Source organism: Piliocolobus tephrosceles, chromosome 1 (assembly GCF_002776525.5).
Source record: "Piliocolobus tephrosceles isolate RC106 chromosome 1, ASM277652v3, whole genome shotgun sequence".
Lineage (NCBI taxonomy): Eukaryota > Metazoa > Chordata > Mammalia > Primates > Cercopithecidae > Piliocolobus > Piliocolobus tephrosceles.
In genome coordinates, this window is record NC_045434.1 from 5349786 (window position 1) to 5373290 (window position 23505).

Consider the following 23505-nt stretch of genomic DNA (forward strand, 5'->3'; position numbering starts at 1 on the left):
TGAGATGTTTTATTAAAACTATAAAATCTATATCTATAAATATCGAATATGCATATGAAGTACATTTCTCTGAAGTGGGAATTAAGCTTAAAAGTTTGTGTCAGCCTGGAATGAAGTGTTCGTATGGGAGTGATATTCTGACATTTCAGTGGTGAAGAAAAGAAAGTGACATGTCTCCATACTTTCAGCATATAGGCATTGCATTGAACTATAAAACACACTGAAAATGTGAGGGTGCTGCTATGACATGTTATGTTTGTGTAACACTTCATAGGTTTCTAAAGAATTGTAAGTATGTAATCTTATCTTGTTATTCCAGAAACCCCATGAGACAGGCACAATATCCTAGAGAGTATGTGACAGACCTTAGATAGAATTAAGCCCTTGACTATGGTTTTGGCCACTTAAATCTGGTCCAGAGTTGTTTCACTCACATCTATCTCAGACTTTGGCATATAAAATGCTTTAATCAGGAATAATATACTCTATCAAAGCAATAAAAAAACAGCCTCAGAAGAAATACAGCACCACTTCTTATATATCATACAATTTTATAACCATATATCTTAACATATAGAAGAATATTACATATTAAAACGTATTATTTTGAGGCTGGGTGCGGTGGCTCACGCCTGTAATCCCAGCACTTTGGAAGGCCGAGGCAGGAGGATTACCTGAGGTTCAGAGTTTGAGACCAGCCTAGCTAACATGGTGAAACCCCATCTCTACTAAAAATACAAAAAATTAGCCTGGTGTGATAGTGCACATCTGTAATCCCAACTACTAGGGAGGCTGAGGCAGGAGAATCGCTTGAACCAGGGAGGCAGAGGTTGTAGTGAGCCAAGATCATGCCACTGTACTCCAGCCTGAGTGACAGAATAAGACTCCATCTCAAAAAATTAATTAAAAACAAAATGTATTATTTTGACATTCAAAATTTTAAAATATTACAAAGGTGGGCTACAATTATAATTAAGTAACTTCTAAAAATGATGGATGATAGATATGGCCCTCTAAAAAAGAAATTACTAAAATCATTACTTTATCTTTTACATATATTCTCCTTTGACTTATATGATTTATATTAATTTATTATATATTATATATTTGTATTACATATTTTGCTAACAGTTGCAAAATAAATTCTCCAAACTATTCCCTTGCTCCCATTTTCCAAGTGAATAATACATTAAAAATATCAAGATTCCCTCTGCCATGGAAATCTATCTTTTCAGTCAAAATCATTAGAGGGAACAGAATTACTTTTAATGTTTTTCACTATTAGCTTGCCATGCTTAAATTTTTTCTGCAACATGTACTACAAAATGACACAGTACAGTAAAACACAGGAATGCCTTGTCAAGTTGGAAAAGTTGATACTTACCAAAGGGGACATTTTTCTTCTTGATGGAGATACTTCACTTTCCTTATCTGCTTGTCGGCGCAACAAATCTTTGAGCTGATTAACTATAGAGCAAAAGCAGAGGGTTTATTAACCTTATTTGAGATCCATGGTTTCTTACCACCCATCCATCTTTCCAACTAATAAAAATTGCTGAAAACATATATTATGCATCAAGAATTCTGCTATCAACTGGGGATACAAAGACCCACATCAGAAAAAAAAAAAAAAAAAGAATTTCTACCCCTTAAGTGCTAAGAATCTAGCAAGGAAGAGAGAGACACTGATATAAAATAAGTTTGTATGTAGACCTAGAGCTGTGCACAGTGCTACAAGAAGAGGAAGCACCTAACTGTGCTTGTTTTCACAGAGGAGATAACACTGCAAGGATGAACAGGAAGGAGTTCACCAAGCAGAAAAGGATAAGAAAAATTCCAGTTAGAAGGCACTGCACATGTCAAAGCATAAAAGACCTCCTATAATGCGAGGAGGTCATTATAACTAGAATATGAGTTGTGAGATGGATGATTAGCATGAGAAGTATACAAAGATGAGCCGAAGAGGCAGGTTGGAGCTATCTGAGGAAAACACTGTTATTTTGTAACTAAGAATTTCGGACTTTAGCCTATAGGCATTGGGAAGTCAAAAGAAAAAAAGATTAAGCAAGGGAATTAAATTATCTGATTTGTGTTTTAGGAATAACATCATAGCAGCAGAACGAAGAATGAAAGGACCTATTATTCTACGGAGTTTAAAAAATTCACTATGCATCGTTCAGGCTAGGATTGACTTTCATACTCACCAGCATGGCTCTGTTGTAATTCGGGCCAGGCTGTCCTGGCATCCTCCTTTCCCACACTGGTGCTAAAAGAAAGATTTGGTGCATCTTCTCCAATAGTGACATCACCTTCTTTCAGGGCACATTTCAGTTGGTGAATGCTTCTACTGGCACGTTCTGCAAGAACAACCTGATGAAAGTTAGGACCAATGAAATCTGGGTGACCAAACGGACACTTGCTAAAGAAGGCAGTTTTTAAAGGTGAAATCATTATTTCTCGTACTTTATGGAAAAAAGGCAGAGTTCTGTTTCTAGCTTGCTGAGGGATGTGCCAGAGATGGTGAGAGAAGATTAACTTCATGGTGTAGAGGTAGGACTTGATGATCTCTAAGGTCCCTATCACTGCAGCAGTTGATTTCACCACATATAGCACCACCAGCAAGGAGTATGAAATGACAGAACTCTTCCCACCAGCTCCCATTAAACAGTAACTTGCTAAGGGAAGCGCTCTCCTTCCCCTCATGCCTGACTCCTCTACCAACCTGGAGACAGAGGAGGACGGGAGGAGCAGTGGGGAAGTGGGAAGAGCCAGCAAGAGGGACCGCATCACACCCAGTTCTGACCTAGGGAAGCCCCATTGTCCCTGGGGACAGGAAATCCCTCCCCCACCAAGAGACATCCACGTGTCTGGCTTAGTTTTGATCAAAATTTGCATAGCTGAGGTGCTTATAGTGGCAGCCCCGGTAGCACAGCTCTTCCTATGTACTGCTGGCTAACCACACCTCACCGATTCTTGGTTAGTGCAACTGACCACCCCTAGAACACACAAAAACTGTCTAAAATGAAGCATTTTTAAGGTATATTACTGTGATAGTTCATCTCTAAAAATAGCCTCCAAGGGGTTGCAGTGAGCCAAGATCACACCACTGCACTCCAGCCTGGCAACAGAGTGAGACTCTGTTTCAAAAAAAAAAAAAAAACAGCCTCCAAGGAACCCAGCCTCATTCCCTTGTTGTCTGCTAATCTGAAACTGACGGGGCCTGTAATCTGCATTAACCAATAGAATGCAATAAAAGTCACACCGTGTCAGACCCAAGCCTCGTCTTTAAAAGGACTGGCAGCTCCTGCTTCCTCTTGGAATGTTTGCTTTTGGGAGCCCTAAGCCGCTATGTAAGATACCTGGCTACCCTGCTGGAGAGACCTGGGAAGAGCATACGTGGAGAGGAAACGAGAGGCCCTGAGACCCCATGAAGAAAGAGAAAAGCCCTCCCCGCACGCACCCCGCTGCCCCCACTCCAACAGCCCAGTCCTCCGGAGGACTCTAGCACCAGAGGCCCTCTAACTGCAATGGCATCAAAGAGACCTGATCCATTACCAACCATGTATGAAAATATATCCATAAACGTCTATTCTATAGGACCTTGAAAAATAGTTTCCATTTTCTCCAAGTGCATTGATTTCAAAGTGTGGAACAGAAACAAAAGCAATGTTAGTCCTTAATAGAAAAAAAAAATCTCCACGTTACACAATATCTAATACAGTTTCTTTACTTACAGCAACTCATTTTCTACTTTGATAAAAGAAAACATGTATCTCAGGTCAGGGTTCGACAATGAAATTCTATTACTCAACTACACAAGAGACACAGTTAATTTATCACCATATTTTTCTCCATACCAATCCTATGTCCACACAGATCTTTCTTTGAAATGAATTTGGTGCTGATTACTAATGAAGACTGGCCTCCTCTGACTCATCATGAGTTTAAGGAAGTTCAGATAAGACACATTTCTGGTTTTGGGAATATATGAAACCATGACAGTTTTACAATAACTTAGTATTAGAAAATAGAGTAGAAAAGAGATTTGGTCATGGAAAAGGAAAATCAAGTGTTACATGATAAGCAATTCAGTTCATGTAGCTTCAGATTTATGCCCTTAAATCCACGAATAAAACACTTATCTTTATTGAATCTATTAGAAAGGACAGAGACAGTTAGACTAACATAAAAATGTATTCCAGGTAAAAGTATTGTGCCGTTGGTGATTACGGAAGAAACAGGAGTGTGGCATGACCATGAGGAAGCAAAAAAAAAAACAACGAACTATGCAACCATGAAGCGAATGCTTAGTCTCAGAGATCAGAGGCTTAAAGAAAAGGACAGAGTAAAACCTAAAGAGAAAGAAAAGAAGGAACCCAGCGCATTAAAGGAAAGAGAAGTTCCCCAACACCCTTCCTGCTTATTTTTCCAATATAATACACAGCTGGGCCCACCTTCCCACATCCTCGTTGATACCAACTGTATCAACTTTTCCATAAAAGTCAAATTGGACTTAGTGCAGTCAATGATGGACTGTCTGTATGCCAAGCGTATCCCTTGGATAACTGATTGTGTAATGGCTGAAACTGAGAAATTGGGGCAGAAGTATCGAGTGGCTCTAAGGATCCTGAAGGATCCAAGATTTGAACGATTACCACGAACACACAAAGGAACCTATGCACATGACTGCCTGGTACAGGGAGGAACTCAGCCTAAGTGTGTAAGTGTTACATTGTGCCCACAGTTCACCGGGACTTTTTTTTTTTTTCTTGAGAGGGAGTTTCACTCTTGCTGCCCAGGCTGGAGTGCAGTGCAGTGGTACAATCTCCGCTCACCACAACCTCCACCTCTCGGGTTCAAGCGATTCTCCTGCCTCAGTCTCCCGAGTACCTGGGAGTACAGGCACCTGTCATCACACCCGGCTAATTTTGCATTTTTTTGGCAGAGACGGGGTTTCTCCATGTTGGTCAGGCTGGTCTCAAACTCCCAACCTCAGGTGATCCACCCGTCTGAGCCTCCAAAAGTGTTGAAATTACAGGCATAAGCCACCGCGCCCGGTGACCGGGACCTTAAAAAGAAGAATCCATAAGATTCCTGGAATTCCTATTATGTATATTTCCTTTCTTTTTTTTTGAGACGGAGTCTCGCTGTTGTCCCCAGGCTGGAGTGATCTTGGCTCACTGTAACCTCCACCTCCCAGGTTCAAGCAATTTTCCTGCTTTAGCCTCCCAAGTAGCTGGGATTACAGGCACGCGCCACCACACCCAGCTAATTTTTGCATTTTTAGCAGAGACAGGGTTTCACCGTGTTGCCCATGCTGGCCTTGAACTCCTGACCTCAGGTTATCCACCCACCCTGGCCTCACAAAGAGCTGGGATTACAAGAGTGAGCCACCGTGCCCAGCCTAGGGCAGCATTTTAAGAGCACTTTTCATCCCTTTTCTAATATTCTTGTTTAACCTTTTAGAATTTATAACATTCAAAGACTACATGTTAAATTGTACTATGAACACAATATTATGTGAAGTAATGAGCTATTGAATTCAACAACTATCCCAAAGAAAAGTGATACAAAAGGCTTTAAGGTTTGTTTGTTTGCAACTACTGACTTCAGAGTTACTAGAGACAGAGAGGAAAAGCAGGAATTTGCAAGAACTGTGCCCTAAAACTAAAACTACAGAGTTGACATTTTAAAGTCATTTCAACTCTACATTTCAAAATATGCTAAGTGCTTTTCAAATATATAACAAAGCAACATAATTATATACTGTAACAGATAAACCCAGTTAATCTGAAGAAGAATAACACTCAGATGATTCAGGACAGATGAAAATCCCATGGCTCTTCAACTGGAGCCACTGCAACTGAAGCCTCCATAACCCTTACTAAGAGCACTACTCCCCAGATGCAGTTATCTGCTCCGTACATTTAAGGAAACCAGATTAGACAGAAGGTTCCAGTTATCGTTTCCTATCCAATTGCTAATGGGACACAGTTTTATCTGTTTCTAACCAAGAGAGAGAACACGCTCATTTCCTCTTCTCTCCTGAGAGGAGAGTAAGGGTATTTCACGACGAATGCATCCTGATTTCTTTTCCCCAGCACCAGCCAGGAACTGACTATAAACTTAACTATGACTACAGACACAAACAGGACCCCTGAGTCCTACAGATCACATGAATGTAAGTGCAAGTAAATAATATTACTGCTAATGCACTATCCAAACATCAATCAGTACAATGAGCACTTAAACGGTACCTGAGCTAATGGCTGCTGGCTAATTTCAGTCTGTCTTGTCCATTTTCTTTTTTTTTCAACAAGAGTTTCACTCTTGTTGCCCAGGCTGGAGTGCAATGGCGCAATCTCGGCTCACTGCAACCTCCGCCTCCCAGGTTCAAGGGATTCTCCTGCCTCAGACTCCCGAGTAGCTGGGATTATAGGCATGCACCACCATACCCGGGTAGTTTTGTATTTTTGGTAGAGACAGGGTTTCTCCATGTTGGTCAGGCTGGTCTCAAACTCCTGACCTCGGGTGATCCGTCTGCCTCAGCCTCCCAAAGTGCTGGGATTACAGACGTGAGCCACCTTGCCTGGCCTGTCTTGTCCATTTTCTTAGTAGAGTTTCCCTATTTCCTATGTTCTAACTTTTTTTTTTTTTTTTTTGAGACGGAGTCTCGCTCTGTCGCCCAGGCTGGAGTGCAGTGGCCGGATCTCAGCTCACTGCAAGCTCCGCCTCCCGGGTTTACGCCATTCTCCTGCCTCAGCCTCCCGAGTAGCTGGGACTACAGGCGCCCGCCACCTCGCCCAGCTAGTTTTTTGTATTTTTTAGTAGAGACGGGGTTTCACCGTGTTAGCCAGGATGGTCTCGATCTCCTGACCTCGTGATCCGCCCGTCTCGGCCTCCCAAAGTGCTGGGATTACAGGCTTGAGCCACCGCGCCCGGCTGTTCTAACTCTTAGTTCACCATTGGGCCTCTCTTCATCAAGATGTTTTTGAACAAAATGCAAGTACATCTCAGTCTAGGAAGAATCGCCACTTATATACACACTGTGAATTATTAATTTCTTCATTCTCCATCTGTCCTGGCGGATGTGAAAGAGAATTGCCCTGGTGACAGGGAGGGGGACCACTCCCTGCAAAGCGCCCAGCTGTCTCTGAGAAAATATGCAATGAACTATTCCTCCCTAGGCCGAGACACCAGATGCACTGCAGCTCCTAGTACAAGCTTAGATTAGGGCAGACACGCAGAAAAATGAAACCACAGTGAGATAAGAAATACATACATCTGTCCACACTTGACTGGGCCTCAGCCTAGTTCAGAAGATTGCCGTCACTGTTTATGAAGGAACCAACAGGTAGCACTACCAAGATATAAACAGCAGAAGCGAAAAATCAGACAAAGCCAGCTTTGTGAAAGGCAATTACAATTGTGAAAGAGATTACAACTACTATGTAGAATATTTTTTTGTTTAAATCTCAAAGAAAATACTATCCTAAGATTCTGATAACTGAAAATATGCTAAAGTGGTTGGCGCCAGGAGTAAAAGATAATCTGATAAAGAATGCAAACATCTTAAGAAAGCAACATCTGGAAGATCATTAAAGATATACACATGGTGGCAAATCCAGGAGATTGGCTATATGCATTCTGAGGGATACACCTGGTATTTCTTTGGTACCAACGGGGAGGACTGATGCACCTGTCACTTTCCACTGATAAAAGAAGTAAACCTAGCCAGGCTGGCAAAGAACACAGGTAAAATCACCAGCAAATACAATCTGTATATCCTTACTTGTAATTACTGTAAAGTAGGATTCTTGCAGGGCAAGGTCTACGAGCAAAACCTGTACTTCTAGATCATGACTTCTCAACCTCAGCACTATTGACATTTTGGACCTGATAATTCTCTGTTGGAAGGGGCTGTGTTGTGCCAGTTTAATAGCATCCCTGGCTTCTGCCTACTAGAGGCCAGCAGCACTCATCTCCACGCCCAATCGTGACAATTAAAAAAAAAAAATCAATAAAACGAGATCAATTAAACAAGACAGTTTTCAAGTCAATGAAACAAGATCAATAAAACAAGAGTTTTCAGTGTTGAGGGGAGACTTGCTATCACACTGACCACTACTACATTGTAAGTATTGCCGCCTCTTGATGGAAAATGAGCGTGACAGTGAGCTATTCTGCCACAGGAGTGCTGCTAGGGAGGACACAGCCTGAGACCGACAGTGCCGTGATGGGACACATCTGATCCGGTGTCAGGAATGTATATCCATCAGAAGCAAGAGCCCAGAATTCATATTTAGCTTAATTTTGTTTCAGGGCCTAAAAGCAATATTTGCCCTCAGGCCATCCCTTTAAGTATCCAGTGGGCTTTTTTGAAGTTCCGCCATCATCAGGGTTGCTTTAGGCAGTGCACAAGGGCATTTCTAGCTACCTTGTCTACTTTTGGACTCTGAGAAGAGTTATCATCAAGTAAAACGGTGAAAACCTTAACACAAACTGGCAATGTCTTGGGATGTCTTTAAACACCCCAAGAGAGAATATTATTGCTCCCCATATCTCAACAGTTTGGAAAAAACTTACCCTATTCCTATTTCTGACAAAGAACATGCAAAAGTACCCTTATAATCTCCTAACACTGAAACATAGCTTTGATTTAGATCATTCCAGGGATAACTATTTACCTGTAGAACATTCATTTCTTTTCTGGTTGCTAAATCCTGTCCTTTGCCGATTTTATCTCATCAGTAGTAGGAAAGAAAACTTGAGATTGTACTTTTAAGTTCTAGTAAAATAAAAGATCATAAAGTTAAAAGTACTAAGAAAAGCCACATGAGGCCAGGTACGATGGCTCACGCCTGTAATCCCAGCACTTTGGGAGGACAAGACAGGTGGATCACTTGAGGCCAGAAGTTCGAGACCAGCCTGGGCAACATGGTGAAACCCTGTGTCTACTAAAAACAAAAAAAAATCAGCCAGGCGTGGTGGTGGCACCTGTAATCACAGCTACTTGGGAGGCTGAGGCAGGAGAATCGCTTGACCTCAGGAGGCAGAAGTTGCAGTGAACCAAGATCACGTCACTGCACTCCAGCCTGGGCAACAGAATAAGACCCTGTCTCAAAAGAAAAAAAAAGCCGGACACCGTGGCTCATGCCTATAATCCCAGCACTTTGGGAGGCCAAGGCAGGCGGATCACCTGAGGTTGGAAGCTTCGAGACCAGCCTAACCAACATGGAGAAACCCCGTCTCTACTAAAAATACAAAACTAGCCGAGTGTGTTGGCACGTGCCTGTAATCTAGCTACTGGGGAGGCTGAGGCAGGAGAATCGCTTGAAACCGGGAAGTGGAGGTTGTGGCAAGCCGAGATTAAAAAAAAAAAGAGAGTGAGAAAAGCCACATGAGTATATAAAACAAAAAATAAATATGTGTAATTTGAATTTTATTGGCAAAAAACCCCTCATGTTTATATGTATATATTCATGTATAGTGTTTATGGCAAACAATATTTAAAAATCCAGAAAACATTTGAGAAAAACAAAAAAGAAGAAAAAAGAAATACAAGTTTTATGAGAAAACACGAACATTTATTTGAGTTACACGTTTTCTTAAGACAGCCAGATGATATCACTGCTGGCGAGTACACTGACCAAATTGTTGGCCAGTAAGACTAACACAGCCCTTCTACAATTGTGAGCCACTCTGCAGGATTTGGAAAGATGTGCTAATCATATACAAGAAAAACATAGAAAGTCAACCTTATCTTTGGTTTTCTTGAACTACATCAATGCATAAAGACAAAACCCATCCCCGAGATTGTATATTCTCTTCCATATTCATCCGCTCACTTTCTGTGTACCTGGTTCAACTCCTTACTCTCATTTCCATAAGACAAAAACATAGCCCTTATCATTCATCTCATCCAACCAAGTGCTGATGGAAGGAACATTAATGATCAAAGGGTCAGAGAGTGGTGTCTAAAGGGGAGTCGGGCTCTGGGTATGTTTCGCTTGGCTTCCTTCTTGGAAGAAAAGAGGGAGGAAAAGAGGGAAAAAGAGAAAGAAAAACAAAAGGAAGCAAACAAGGAGGGAGCAAGAAAGAAACTGAAATGTTTTGAGAAAAAGCAGAAACTATCCAATTTGGCCACAAGCCTCATCTTTTCTCTAATGTCTTCCACTGACTCCATCATACCTTTTGATCATTTGCTTGGCACCTAAAGGCAATAATTCTCACATCCAGTCCAAACTTTTCATTTTACAGATGAGGAAATGGGAATCCAAGAACAGTTGCTTTCACTTGCCTAAGGTTACACAGATGGTTGTCAGCAAAGCAAAAGTAAGTTCAGTGACCTGCCTAGTTCTACATCCTCTCCTCTGACTCCACCACATTCTTGCCATAAGTTTATCTAAAGGCTGAAACACCAAAATGTTGAAAGGGTAAAACCAAAACGCAAAATGTATATAAAAAATGATGAGTTCCTGTCATACAAGAAGTCTGTTTCATTTTTCCTTACACTCACCCAACCAAAGGTGGCTAGGAATTAGGCGAATAGGTGAGTCATGTATATAGGTGTTGTTGATAAAACTGTTATCTATTCCCAATGCTGCAGCAAGCGATGAGACATGATTCCGCTATTAAGGCTAGGATACTGCATTTCTAGCAATTTTTCTCCTTTCACTCAAGTGTGCAGTACTTAAAATAGAGCCTGGATTGCCTGTGATTGTGGCTTTTTTCACCCTTTCTTGGCTATGAAATAGTTTATTTCATACCTCATGGCTTTATACAATGATGTATTGAATTTAGAGAAGGGGCATGTGCTATCTTGCCCACTTACAAATGTAGTTCTCGGCCATTCTGTGGGTGTTGAATTATAACTACCCATAGAGTAAATGAACATCTAACCATACTCCCAAGAGACCTCCGAAATCACTCCCAGTTCTAGATTAAATTCTGTGGTTCCCAGGATACCCAGTATAGATACACTTTTAACCACACTGGAAACTTTCAGACCATTTACTATGTAGGAATAATACAATAGACCTGTGGGAGCAACAAAACCTTCCAGTTTTTCTGCCAGAACTCTCGTTTTGAAGAAGAATCATTAAACATCTTCAATTTCTTGTAAAGGGGCATAGGCGACCCAAAGCAAGAGATATCTTTAGAGAACTCAAAGAGCAAATTACTGAAAAGCATTAAGGGAATGGATGAAAGGTGAACATGGAGCTGCTCCAAGATCATCAGGGTCAAAATGAGGCAAGGATCTCCTTTTAAAAGCAAGAAAGTAAATGCTGACTCAGTTTTCACATTACAACTTCAAATTCTTGATACATCATAATAGTACCAAAATTAAAGAAATGAGGAAAAGATCTTTTTTTTCCTTTTTTTTTTTTTTTTTGAGATAGAGTTTCACTCTTGTTGCCCAGGCTGGAGTGCAGTGGTGCAACCTCTGCCCACCGCAACCTCCGCCTCCCAGGTTCAAGCGATTCTCCTGCCTCAGCCTCCCGAGTAGCTGGGATGACAGGTGCCCGCCACCACACCTGGCTAATTTTGCATTTTTAGTAGAGGCAGGGTTTCTCCATATGCTCAGGCTCGTCTTGAACTCCGGACATCAGGTGATCCACCTGCCTCAGCCTCCCAAAGTGCTGGGATTACAGGCATGGGCCACCGCGCCCGACCGCATTTTAAAAACAAGAAAGTAAATGCTGAGTCAGTTTTCACATTAGAACTTCAAATTCTTGATATGCCATAATAGTACCAACATTAAAGAAATAAGGAAAAGATTTTTTTAAAATGGAGGTACGATCATGGAAAACAGAAAAAGCATTTTGCATTTTTACGCAGCTACTTCCTAGCTGAATATCAATGAAGGGATATTAGTAGTGACCACATGTGCAGTTACTTACAAGCCAGAGGAATAACCGGTGAGGAAAGACCAAGACTGTTTATTAGGTTTCCATTCATCATAAACTACGCAAGGCATTTTGGGGAAGTAATGGTGGGTAGACAAAACCAAACAAACCAACAAAACCAAAACAAATTAAGGCATAGGACTTTAAACTGCATTTTATCTTACTACATAGTAATACAATTCTTAAATTATTAGGCACACTCAAAATAAGGATTTTCCACGTAACTCCAGCATTGTTTATTAAGAAACAGAATATTTTACTTTAAAGGGAATTATCGGCCGGGCACGGTCGCTCACGCCTGTAATCCCAGACTTTGGGAGGCTATAGTGGGCGGATCACTTGAGGTCAGGAGTTCCAGAGCAGCCTGACCAACATGGTGAAACCCAGTCTCTACTAAAAATACAAAAATTAGCCATGCATGGTGGCGCATGCCCATAATCCCAGCTACTTGGGAGGCTGAGGCAGGAGAGTTGCTTGAACCCAGGAGGCAGAGGCTGCAGTGAGCCAAGATGGCACCACTGCACTCCAGTCTGGGTGACAGAGCGAGACTCCATCTCTACATAAATAAATAAATAAATAAATAAATAGACTCCATCTCTAAATAAATAAATAAATAAATAAATGACATTATACTACTCAAAAATGGCCATTTATATTTGTGAAGAACTTCTGACTGTACTTAAGTTCAGGGTTAATTCTGTTTTGTTTCCTTCCAGAAGCTGTTATACAAGCTAACATACAAAAATAAAAGTGCTACTAAATAAATGATATGTCCTGAAAAGCCCATAAACATTTCAGGTTACATTTCTCAATTCACTGTTAAAATTATGACTATATATTTTTTAAAAGTTGTTTAACTTTTTCTAACCCTTGTATTCACTCTTGGTGAAACATTTCCACTACCTTATATTGTTATCACACTAAATTTAAATTTTATTTCAAACTAATTTTAAAATGTATTATCCTTGAATGAAAACTCTTCATTCTGTAATTATTGAAAGCAGCACCACTAGTATTAAACATATTACTATAACATTAATTTAAAATGAACCCTTTTACTGCATTAAAATGCCTAATGTTAAATAACCTCCAACAATTATATAAAGATTTAAAATAAGGTCAAAGGAAGAGAAGCATCAGGAAAAACTTTCAATGAAAACAAAAAATGTTTGCCAATCTTAAAAATTAAAATTACTCATATCATTGTGCACGGTGTTTTTCTTGCTTCCAAATGAAAAGTTAGAAGTGCTTACTTTGTATCTAACAGCTCTTGAAACATCAGTAGGTTGGGGAACGTGCTCATTAAAACCAATTTTTTTACTCCTGCAGTTTGAATACTGAGAATGTTGACAGTTTGTAACACAATTGACAGATGTAACAATGCATAGTAACCCTTATAAAATCTAGAGTCATGGAAAGATAAACTTTCTAATTGAAAAACCTTCACTTTGCTCTAAGTAACAAGTATAAATAACAACTGACATTTAATGAGTGCTTGTCTAGTAAGCAGTGATCTTTACCCTTATCTATAATTTTTTGTTGTCTTTCTCTCCAAATAATCTAGAAGTTCCATGGGGATAGGAGCTTTGTCTTGTTCCTTACTGCCTGCCTAGCACCTGGTATGCTTAACACATAGTAGGAGGCACTGATACATAGTAGGCATATTATGCAGAACAACATATGCTTCATAACTTAGTATTCTAAATGTCATAAACAGTCATGACTTAGAGGGTTATGAAAATGCAACAGAATAGAAAGCAGAGTTTATTACATTTAGTAGAATAAAAATTCTTCACTGAAACTTATAGTTTATATGTACACATATGTCCCATATAAAATTTATTTCTTACTATAGGTAAACATTTTAAGGAGTCTTCAATGGGATTTAAGGGATTATTTAAATCGCTGCTTTATGGGATTATTTCATTTGCTCCCCACAATAACCCTATGGACAATCCATAACTTCCATTATAACAGAATCGAAATTTCTAGATGTCATATATACTGTCCAAGGTGACAGCGCCATCTAAAAGTACAGACATTAAGTTCAACAGAGCTTAAAAGAAAATAAATACAGACATTACTTGTACAGATACTTGCTCATAGGGTAATATGGTAAAACAATCTGAATTAATAAGGTTTTGATAATAGTAATCATGGCTTGATTAGATAGGCTTTGAAGGCGAACAAGCCTGATAATACCTGTTTCTGCAACTAACCAGCTGTGTGGGCTCTGGCCTGTAATTCAACTTCTCTGAGCTTCGATTTCCCCATGTGTAAAATATTCATACGACTGTTGTAAGCTGCAGATGATTTACTATATGCAAATAGCCTAGATCAATTAAATGGGGGCTGTTGTGATTAAAATAATTATTAGTGTTTCCCCCCACGGATCCTATAAATCACATTCAATCCACTATGCCGTAATTTAAATGTGTAAAAACTGTGCATCAGACTTTTATTGGATTAAACAGCAAAGTATGGGAACTGGGCAAAAATGGCATAGAGCTATGCAGGAGTCTCTGGTGTAGCTGGTTGAGAAAGATGCCGAGATCAAGGAGTTGATTCAGGTAACTAAGGGAATCTGAGGAAATATCGTTGCTTAACTGTAAAAACTAAATCAAACTACTTCATCCTCCTCAGAAGACCACAGCAAACATCCATCTTGCTCCTCTGTAGCCTGGATGGGGCAGACCCCAGGTGTTAGGAAACGCACCTGGTCTGCTCCCGCCCACTAGGCCCTGGACACTTCGGGGCTAGGGACAGAGGTTTGGAGCAACTCACCCCGGAGACTCCGTTGATACTGCCCCAGAATCTCCTCCAGGGTAGAGTTCTCCGGGGACTTCGCCATGCACACTCTAGGCCCAGAGCTGGGAGTTACGTGGGAAAATGTCCAGCTTTCTCCCTTCCGAAAAACAGCAGGCCTGTGGCCGGGGAGCGCCCGCCTGCTTCCTGCCGCGGCTGTCACAGGGGAGCCTAGAATCCCGCACGAAGCTCGTGGGGGCTCTTCCCACCCCCTGGCCCTCGCGTTGGACCTCGGGAGTTGTAGTCCGCACGTTCAGAGCCTCCAAGCTCGACAATCCTGAGAGCCTTCCAGCTACACTACAATTCCCAGAGACCACTGCGCAGCAGGCGCTAGCTCGGACGGTTGGGCTGCCAGAGCCTGTTGCCAAGAGACAGGCTTGCAGGCCCCGCCCTTTTCCTCCTGCCCAGCCTGGTTTAGTCCCGCCTCCATCCCACTCTTCTGCCGCCTGGACCACCCCAAATGACAGAAAGGGCTCACTGAAGGCCTTGACGCTTCCAAATTTGCTAATATGCAGCAGTTGAACCCTAGGTTACTCAAGGACGCAGAGAAGAACCTCTGAACCCTGCTTCGGTTGCGATATTTTTATAAACGGTCGAATAAATCCTCAAGAAATAGAAGCTCTAAATCCGCCAAACAGCCTAGCTTGTAAAGGCGGCCGACACTACAACTCCTAGCATGCCCAGTAACCGGACCTCCACTTGGAGTTGGCGCTCTGCCCGCTGGGAACTGTAGTCCTTGTTGGTTGCGGTCCCACCTAACTCCGAGGTCCTCTTCATTGTTCTAGCTGGTCTTTCGGGGCACGCCTGCGCAGTGGGCAAGCTGGAAAAACGTGTGGGTGAGACCCTCGCACAACCCCTTTTCATTGTCTGTGTCTGGCGCCTGCGCAGTAAGGAATCGTTGGAACTGGGCAGGAGGAGGGGATAGGGTCCGGCTCCTCGCCCTTTCCCGAGGCGCCTGCGCACTAGGCAGCCGCTCTTTGCCGTTACCGCTATGTGTGGGGCGTGTGTGGAATAACGTTATTGCCCAGCGGAGCTGAGGGCCCCGGAGCTCGACCGCAGCGGCAGCGACGACAACAGCGGCGACGACGACGACGAGGTGGGGGGAGGACGGCGTGCGAGAGACTCACGGGACGCGACGCGCCCCGCCTCCCCCGTCCGGTCCCTCTCGCCACTGTGAGGGGTAAGTGATGCGATCGGCTGCTCGGTGTAGGCGCCGCAGCCGCAGTCGCGGCTGCTTTTCCACGTCCTGCTCCTCGGGTTTGCAGCGAGGACTCGGGCGCGGCCCGCCGCGGGCGGGGGTGCGGGGCTGCGGGGCTGGACCGCTAAGGGGGCGCTTCCCGGATGCTCCGCGCGGCGCCGCCACCCCCACCCTCTGCCCGCCCAGGACCAGGGGCTGGACGGGACCACCCTTCCCATCCCCCACCCGCCGCCCCCGGGAGCTCCAGTCCTGCGGCCCCCCGGCTTTCCCGAGCCCCTTGCCGCCGCCTCCGCGTCCCCTAAGTGCATTGAATCATTTTCAGCTTTCGCCTGGCTTTGTGCAGCCCTCCCCCTTCCGCCGTAGCAGTTTGCGAGGGGTGCGGGCGGAGCATTGGAGGGAATGGCTGCGCTGTCGCTGGGGAAGGGATTTTTCCCCGATTGGAGCAGTTCCCCGGGCCGATCCCTTTTGTGTGGTTGGTTTTGAGGTGTGAGGCGGTTGGCGAGGTCAAGCGAGGAGCCTTTTGGACGCGTTGGGAGGGCGTGGAAGACGCGGTGTCATGCACCCTGCCAGGCGGCTGCACCCCGCGGAGGCTCTGGCTCCGTAGTAAACCCGGGGGAGGAGAGAGTGGCTTCCTGTCGGCTTCATTGTCCTAGGATTCAAATATAGGGTTTTGGTACGTTTCGCTTCCATTTTATGCAAGCGATGAAAAAATAACATTTGCAGCTGCCTAACACAGGGCGGGAAGACGTGGGATTTGTATACTAAGTCGCAGAATCTCTGTTCGGTGGTGTTTCGTAGAGTTTTATTTATTTATTTAATTTATTTTTGAGGAATGTAAGGGAGACAGGGACTATGCCTGCTGGAGTCCAAGCACTGCCAAGGTGATCAATATAAAATTACTAGGTGACGTTGGAGCCTGGGCTGGAGAGGGCCTGACAACGAAGCTGTTGTGTCAGGGAAATGAACCAGCAGAATTGTTTTTTCAATGGGCGGGTAATGCATTTATGTTCCTGAGGGAATAGATACATCTTTCCGTTTTATTTTTTAAGCAAGTAAAACAAAACAACTGGCCCAGTTCATTTCTGTTTCCGAAGTTATCTCATTTTTATTCTCTTAATGAAAATTCAGCCATTTGGGAGGAATTTGGCGAAGCAGATGATACATTTGATTGAAAATGCACCTTTTAAAACGATTTCATCCTCAAGTTTACAATCCATAGAGCCGTTTGCTGGCGTTGCTTCTTAAAACACACCAGAAGAGAAGATAAAGCAGGATGGGGAGGAGCAGGTGGAGGAATAATGGGAGAGGACAGAGTGACATTTTGACTATAGTATCTGGATCTTCACTGGTATAACCCTAACTGGGTATGCTTCAGAGGCTTAGGAATTCAGCTCTGGAAACAGTACACTGATGAATAGCAAGTTACGTATTTTTCTGTCATTATTTTTTAAAAAGTAAAACTAGGGCTGCCTTTAGCTCTTCCTAACTTTGTAGATAACACGGAAGAGCCCAAGTGCACTTGACAGAGGAAGACACTAAAACTCAGAAAGTTAACTGACTTGTCTGCCCAAGCCAGACTGTTAATGGAAGGCAGAGCCAAATGAAACTCAAGGTCCGTTCTGCAGAGTGATCCTTCCTGTGTCCGCCTAGCCCTTTTACCCTGTGAAAATGTATAGAAAGCTTCTTTACGCTCTCCTTGAGTAGGCTGTGACTCTCACTGAACTTGATTCTCACCGTTATTAATCAAGTTCTTGCCTTTGTGATGTAAAAATAGTAATTCTCCTGAAATGGACCTTTAGTTGTATAAAGTAACTTACTAATTGAGGAAAGATGTCCTAACATGTGCTTTTCATAAAAACGAAGTGTTGCAGTGTTTTTCCCTACTACTTAATGGTAGGTTTTAGTATTATTTCTTGAAAATCAATAGTATTTTATAATAATATGATGATCAACTCTATAGGCTGTGTTAAAAATAAAGTTTCTGCTTAACAAGAACCTATGATGTTTATTTTGCCACAGTGAATGAGTTGTAATCATTAATGAGTTATTAGTGATTACTTTCAACTTAAACTAGAATTTACATTTTAAGATATATTAACTTTGTTTTTTATTGGGTTGATTTTGCCATATAGTGCTCTTTTATTGCCTTATAATTTTAATCGTTTAATTTTACATTGCATTTTAATAGACTTCTTTAAAGGATTTATTATTTATCAAATTTCAACTTTAAAAAATCTGTAACTAAATTTCAGTATGTGGAATTATATTCAATCATGCTTTAAATGTATTTTACTGGTAAATTTCATTGTGTTCTGAGATTATTTTGTATGGAAATAATCTGCCTGTTCCCTATTTTAACATTAGAATAGTGAAATTTATGCTGTAAACCTTAGCATACATTCTGCATATTAATGCTGCTATGGTACTTTTTAAAATTCTGTGCTTTGTGATTTGTTTGATTTGTTCTAAGTATCAGTTTCTTGTTCCTTTTTATCTACTGAAAAAAAGAGCTAGTTTTATTATTGTATCTGATTGCAATTAGATAATGCTCATCTAGTACTAAATATTGTATATGCTTTTTTTGTCAAAATGTTTTTTTATTCCACAAAATTATATTCATGAAAAATATTTTTTCTATACTAATTAATATGTAAAGACTTTTCTTTCTTATCTGTCCCAAACACTGGGATGTTAAGCAGTGTACTTTTCAACTAAGTATCTGACAGACAACCTGATATTTAATTGCTAGCTAAAATATCTGTACAGTTGCAAATTATTCTGGAAGTATAACAAAAGAGCAGTTACATGCCATTTGAAGAATGCTTGGTGAGTAGATAATATTGACTGGAGCATTCAATGTTGATCTGTTTCATTTAGAAATGGGATACTTTTGCTGGGAAGAAATATCAGACCATCTTTAACTCATTAATAACCAAAATTTCTAATCAAATATCCTAGGTTTTGATTTACTTACTCAAATATTTCATGAAGGATTGTTCAGCAGTGAGTTAGCCATTGTGAGAGATAAAAAACATCTGTCTGGTAGTCTGGTTGATTAAACTGGATATATTGTACAGTTTAGCAGAAATGTTTTAGCCAAAGCCAGTGACATAGCCAATGTGTGTTACTGGTAAAGCCCACTTTTGTATCAAATAAAGGTGCAGAAACAAAACAGCAAAAGCAAAGTTAAAGAAAACCTCCTAAAATCTCCTTACATACAAACAGGGATTGCGACAAAGTATAGAAGTGGAAAAGAATCCCAAGCAGGCATTGTTGAGGTCTGAAAAACAAATGACACATAGCAGAGAACAAGTCATTTTTTAGGTATATCCATAATTAATAAATGATATAGAAAATATTACCCTTTGAAACACAATATTTATTGAATAGTTGAATAATACCTACCAAATATTGAACATCTCCTAAGTGCCAGGAAGCGTATGTGTCTGTGATGTGTGTGTATTTAATTTATGCAACAAATTTCTAAATTAAGGTATTAGTTTTAGACATTGAAAAAATTTGAAGCATAAAGTTAGTGAATAACTTTGCCTCTGTGTTACACATTCCTAACTGATAGGGCCTATAATTGAACCTTTGTCTTTCTGGCTAAAGCCAAAATTCTTTCTACTCATCTTAGTAAGTTAAAGAGTACCACTTGTTTCCTTACTCTGGTTCATACAATTTTAGAAATCAAGGGAACTTTAGAAGTCAGCTCATACAGTGTGCCACCCACTACTAATATCTCTGAGATGTTATTGGGTCCAACTTCTCCACAAACCCTTCCCTGGACATAGAAAAGCCTGTTTAGCTTCCAAAACGTGTAATAGGACGATCTTACTTAAATTGAGCTAGTAGCTGCTTTTACTATATAACTTCTTCCCATTGGTTGCAATTCAGTCTTTAGGAGTAAGATGAAGTAAGGTTTTTCTCAGTATATTAACTAGATTTTCTCTTGTCTAAATGTTAACAGCACCTCCAACTTCATGTGGTTTCCTTTGCCATCCCTCACATCTCTCAGTTGGATTCAATCAGTTCTGTCAGTACTATTCTTTGTGTTCTGGTCTTGTTTCCATATTTAATTCTACAGTTAGGGTCTGAATGCAAAGTGCAGTGAAATTGTCCCTTTTCTTATTTCAAGCCATACACTTGTGTTTAAAGTCTAAAATTGTATCAACTCTTTAACAACAGTAATCTCTGCTAATTCAAAGCAAAAAAACAGAGAGAGAGAGAGAGAAACGTTACATGGCTTTTCAAGTTATAGTTATGTAATTCAAGGGATTATTTTTTGAGATTTTATTCTCCTTTTCTAATGTTCATAAATGGCCTTTATTAAATGATAGTGTTAGTAACACCTGTTAATGATAGGTGTTGAGTTTCTTTTGATGTTGGTCGTGGGGTTTTGTTTTCTTTTAGTGTTCCTAATTAACCAATAAAAAGTTGGCAGCCTTATGTTGATTCTTACTTTGTTTTCTAGAAAATTGGTCTGGAACCACTGATGTAGTCAACATAAATCAACATTTTTACACGTAGCTAGATCTCTCCCATTGTGTATATACACACCGATGATGTTTTTAAAGCAGTATTTTACCATTGCGCCCTATTAAATTTCATCTCCGTGAACGTATCCATAGTTAAAACTTGGGATCTTCTTGAATCATGATTCGTTCATCCAAGGGATTAGCTTTCCTTCCTGGCTTTTTGACATTTATAAATGTAACAGGCTAAACTCTTATGTCTTCATCCTGGCCATATACTTAATATAGCCAAGGACGTAGCCATGCACATTTATAAATAGAATACATGTTACATAAATAAAAGATGCTGGGAAGAAAGGTGACACAGAAATAATGAGAACCATTTGGATGGCTTTTGTTTGTTTGTTTTTTGTGGTTTTTTTGTTTGTTTGTTTTTGTTTTTGTGTTTTTGAGACGGAGTCTTGCTCTGTCTCCAGGCTGGAGTGTAGTGGGGCAGTCTCGGCTTACTGCAACGTCCGCCTCCCGGATTCACGCTATTCCCCTGCCTCAGCCTCCCGAGTAGTTGGGACTACAGTCATGCCTGGCTAATTTTTTGTATTTTGGTAAAGACAGGGTTTCAGCATGTTAGCCAGGATGATCTTGATCTCCTGACCTCACGATCCACTGCCTAGGCCTCACAAAGTGCTGGGATTACAGGTGTGAGCCACGGCACCTGACCTTGTTTTGTTTTTTAAATTAAAGAGAAAACCATTATATCCTCCAGTAGTAAAGGAATTAGATGAAGTTTACAATATAATGGAGGATATGGATATTTCTTTTATGATGTAAAGTCATGTAAGGATAGATGCGATGAAGAAAAATTAATCAAGGTAAAGAGATAGTGATGGAGGACTGCTGTTTTAAATTTATTTTCAAGTGTTCATTCAGGTAGTTTTCAAATAGTTGAAAAGAAATAATATGAAAAACCTCTTCACCCTACATCTTATCTGCTGAGTTACCACTTTTGCCAATCCAGTGAGTAGGTATTTTTATTATTTCTTATGTATTCTTCAGTGAACTTTTTTTTTTTTTTTTTTTTGAGACAGAGTCTTGTTCTGTCACCCAGGCTGGGATGCAGTGGCAGGATCACAGCTCACTGCAGCCTCGACCTGCTGGGCTTAAGCGATCCTCCCACCTCAGCCTGTTGAGTAGCTGGGACTACAAGTGTGCACCACCATGCCCAGCTAATTTCTTGTAGAGATGAGGTCTCACTATGTTGCCAAGGCTGGTCTTGAACTCCTGAGCTTAAGTGATCCTCTTTCCTCAGCCTCCCAAAGTTCTGGTATTACAGGCATGAACCACCATGCCTGGCCATGAATTTTTCTTCACCTCCAGCAAATATAAATATATATTTTGTGTCCCCTATATGACACAAAAAAATAGCCTCTTTACCCACTATGCTACACCGTGAGAACTGTGTTAGAGTGGTTAGGGAATCCCTCTTTCTGAGGTGACATTTAGCAAAGAGCTTGCATTAGGTAAGGAAGCAAGCCTGTAGGTATCTGAGTGGAGAGTATTCTACTCCGGTGCAGTGGTTTTGAGGCAGGAACGGGATAAGTGAATTTGGGGAACACCGTGGCTGAAGGTGAGTGAGGAAAAGATGCTTATAGGAGGAAATAAGGTTGCATAGAGATTTTATTGGTTGATTTTAAGTACTATGAGTGTTCATTGGAGGATTTTGAGCAAAGCCAAAAAGTTGGGTTATATTTTTAAAGAATGGCTCTGGGTATTCTTTAAGCCACTGGGAACCATGAGATAAGCAAGGAAATGATTGGAATGATCTGGTTTAAGAGACGTTAATGGTTTAGAGTAGAGCGACAGTAGTGGCATTAGTGAAAATTATTAGGTTCTGGCTTTAAAGAGTCAAACGTTTTGGACATGTTAAGTTTGAAGTGTCTGTTAAACACCCAAGTGGACACCTCAGGTAGGCAGTTGGAGATATGAGTCAAGAATTGAGAGGAGAGGTTTGGACTGAAGATAGTTAAATGTTAAGCATCACCAGTAGACTTAACAGGATCTCTTGGGTAGCGAGTTAGATGGAGAAGAGATTCAGGAATTGAGAATTGGTACTTTCCACATGGAAAGCTGAGCAAAAGAGAAGGTGCCATCGAGGAGGATTGAAAAGTGGCCAATGAGGTGTGAGGAAACTGAAGAGTATATTGTCCCACAAGCCAAGTAAAGGAAGTATTTTTAGAGATAAGGAGTGACCTATATCACCTTTAATCACCTAAATACTTCCTAAGAAATCAGGCAGTATCCTCTTTCTTTCTGAATGGTCTCTTGAGAAAGCAATTTCCTTTCTTCCATCTGGTTTATCAACATGAATGTTCAGTTATTCTCCCCTGGAAACGACGAAATCTAAAGCCCTGAACAAAGTTTTACTCATAAAGAGGCCAATGCTGTTTCCTGCGTGGAGGGGTATGGCCGCTGCTGCCGCCTCTGATGTTTGAACAGGAGAAGCGATGCTGTTGCATGGGAAGAATTTTTCAGGAAGCTAGTGATAGGCCAGCTGCCTCAGAGCTTTGTTGTGGTAGCCAAATGAGGTGGATGTAACAGCCAAATAAAAGGTGTCATTGCAGGTAGGGGTCTCCTTCCCTTACTGCCCCAAGTGTGGTACCAACTTGATGGTGTTAGATTTGAAGAACTATGTTGGCAAATAAAAATATTTTTCATTTTGAGTCTGTAGGAATGGTTTTTTACTTCCTATGCATTCTATCCCCGTGGGCAGTTTTGCACATCATTTTATCATATTCTTGAGGGTAGAGAAAAGGTCTTGATGCTAGAAAGAGGATAAAAACAACCAGGCTGGATGCAGTGACTCACACCTGTAATCTCAGCACTTCGGGAGGCCAAGGCGGGTGGATCACCTGAGGTCAGGAGTTCGAGACCAGCCTGGCCAACATGGTGAAACCCTGTCTCTACCAAAAATACAAAAATTAGCCAAGGGTGGTGGCGCAGACCTGTAATCCCAGCTACTCAGGAGGCTGAGGAAGGAGAATCGCTTGAGCCCAAGAGAAGGAGGTTGCAGTGAGCCAACATTACATCACCGTACTCCAGCCTGGGCAACAGGGTGAGACTC

At 41.3% G+C, this 23505-nt stretch overlaps 2 protein-coding genes and 1 pseudogene across 18 annotated transcripts in view; 2 read left to right on the top strand and 1 right to left on the bottom strand.

Moving 5' to 3' along the window:
- SDCCAG8 (serologically defined colon cancer antigen 8) overlaps window positions 1–14928 on the bottom strand; it is a 256242-nt gene extending 241314 nt beyond the window's left edge. For 6 of the 8 annotated variants that reach the window (XR_002732368.1, XR_003309619.1, XM_023216158.1 and 3 more), the window contains exons 1-3: window positions 14694–14922; window positions 2205–2357; window positions 1385–1467 (exon numbers count right to left, since the gene is read on the bottom strand). Coding sequence is in view for 5 of the 8 variants with exons in the window: in XM_023216158.1 (XP_023071926.1) it covers window positions 1385–1467; window positions 2205–2357; window positions 14694–14760 (303 nt within the window). In the remaining 3 variants the exon portion in view is untranslated. Of the gene's footprint in view, window positions 1–1384; window positions 1468–2204; window positions 2371–14693 lie in introns of all 8 variants that reach the window. The other 2 variants (XR_002732369.1, XM_023216160.1) reach the window with 2 other exon arrangements.
- Window positions 4274–11215, top strand: LOC111545268 (annotated as a pseudogene).
- A 124-nt stretch (window positions 14929–15052) lies between the features above and the next one.
- CEP170 (centrosomal protein 170) overlaps window positions 15053–23505 on the top strand; it is a 131783-nt gene continuing 123330 nt past the window's right edge. For 9 of the 10 annotated variants that reach the window (XM_023216170.1, XM_023216172.1, XM_023216173.1 and 6 more), the window contains exon 1: window positions 15053–15894. The gene's annotated coding sequence lies outside the window, so the exon portion shown is untranslated. Of the gene's footprint in view, window positions 15895–16176; window positions 16586–23505 lie in introns of those variants that run through there. The other variant, XM_023216171.2, reaches the window with a different exon arrangement.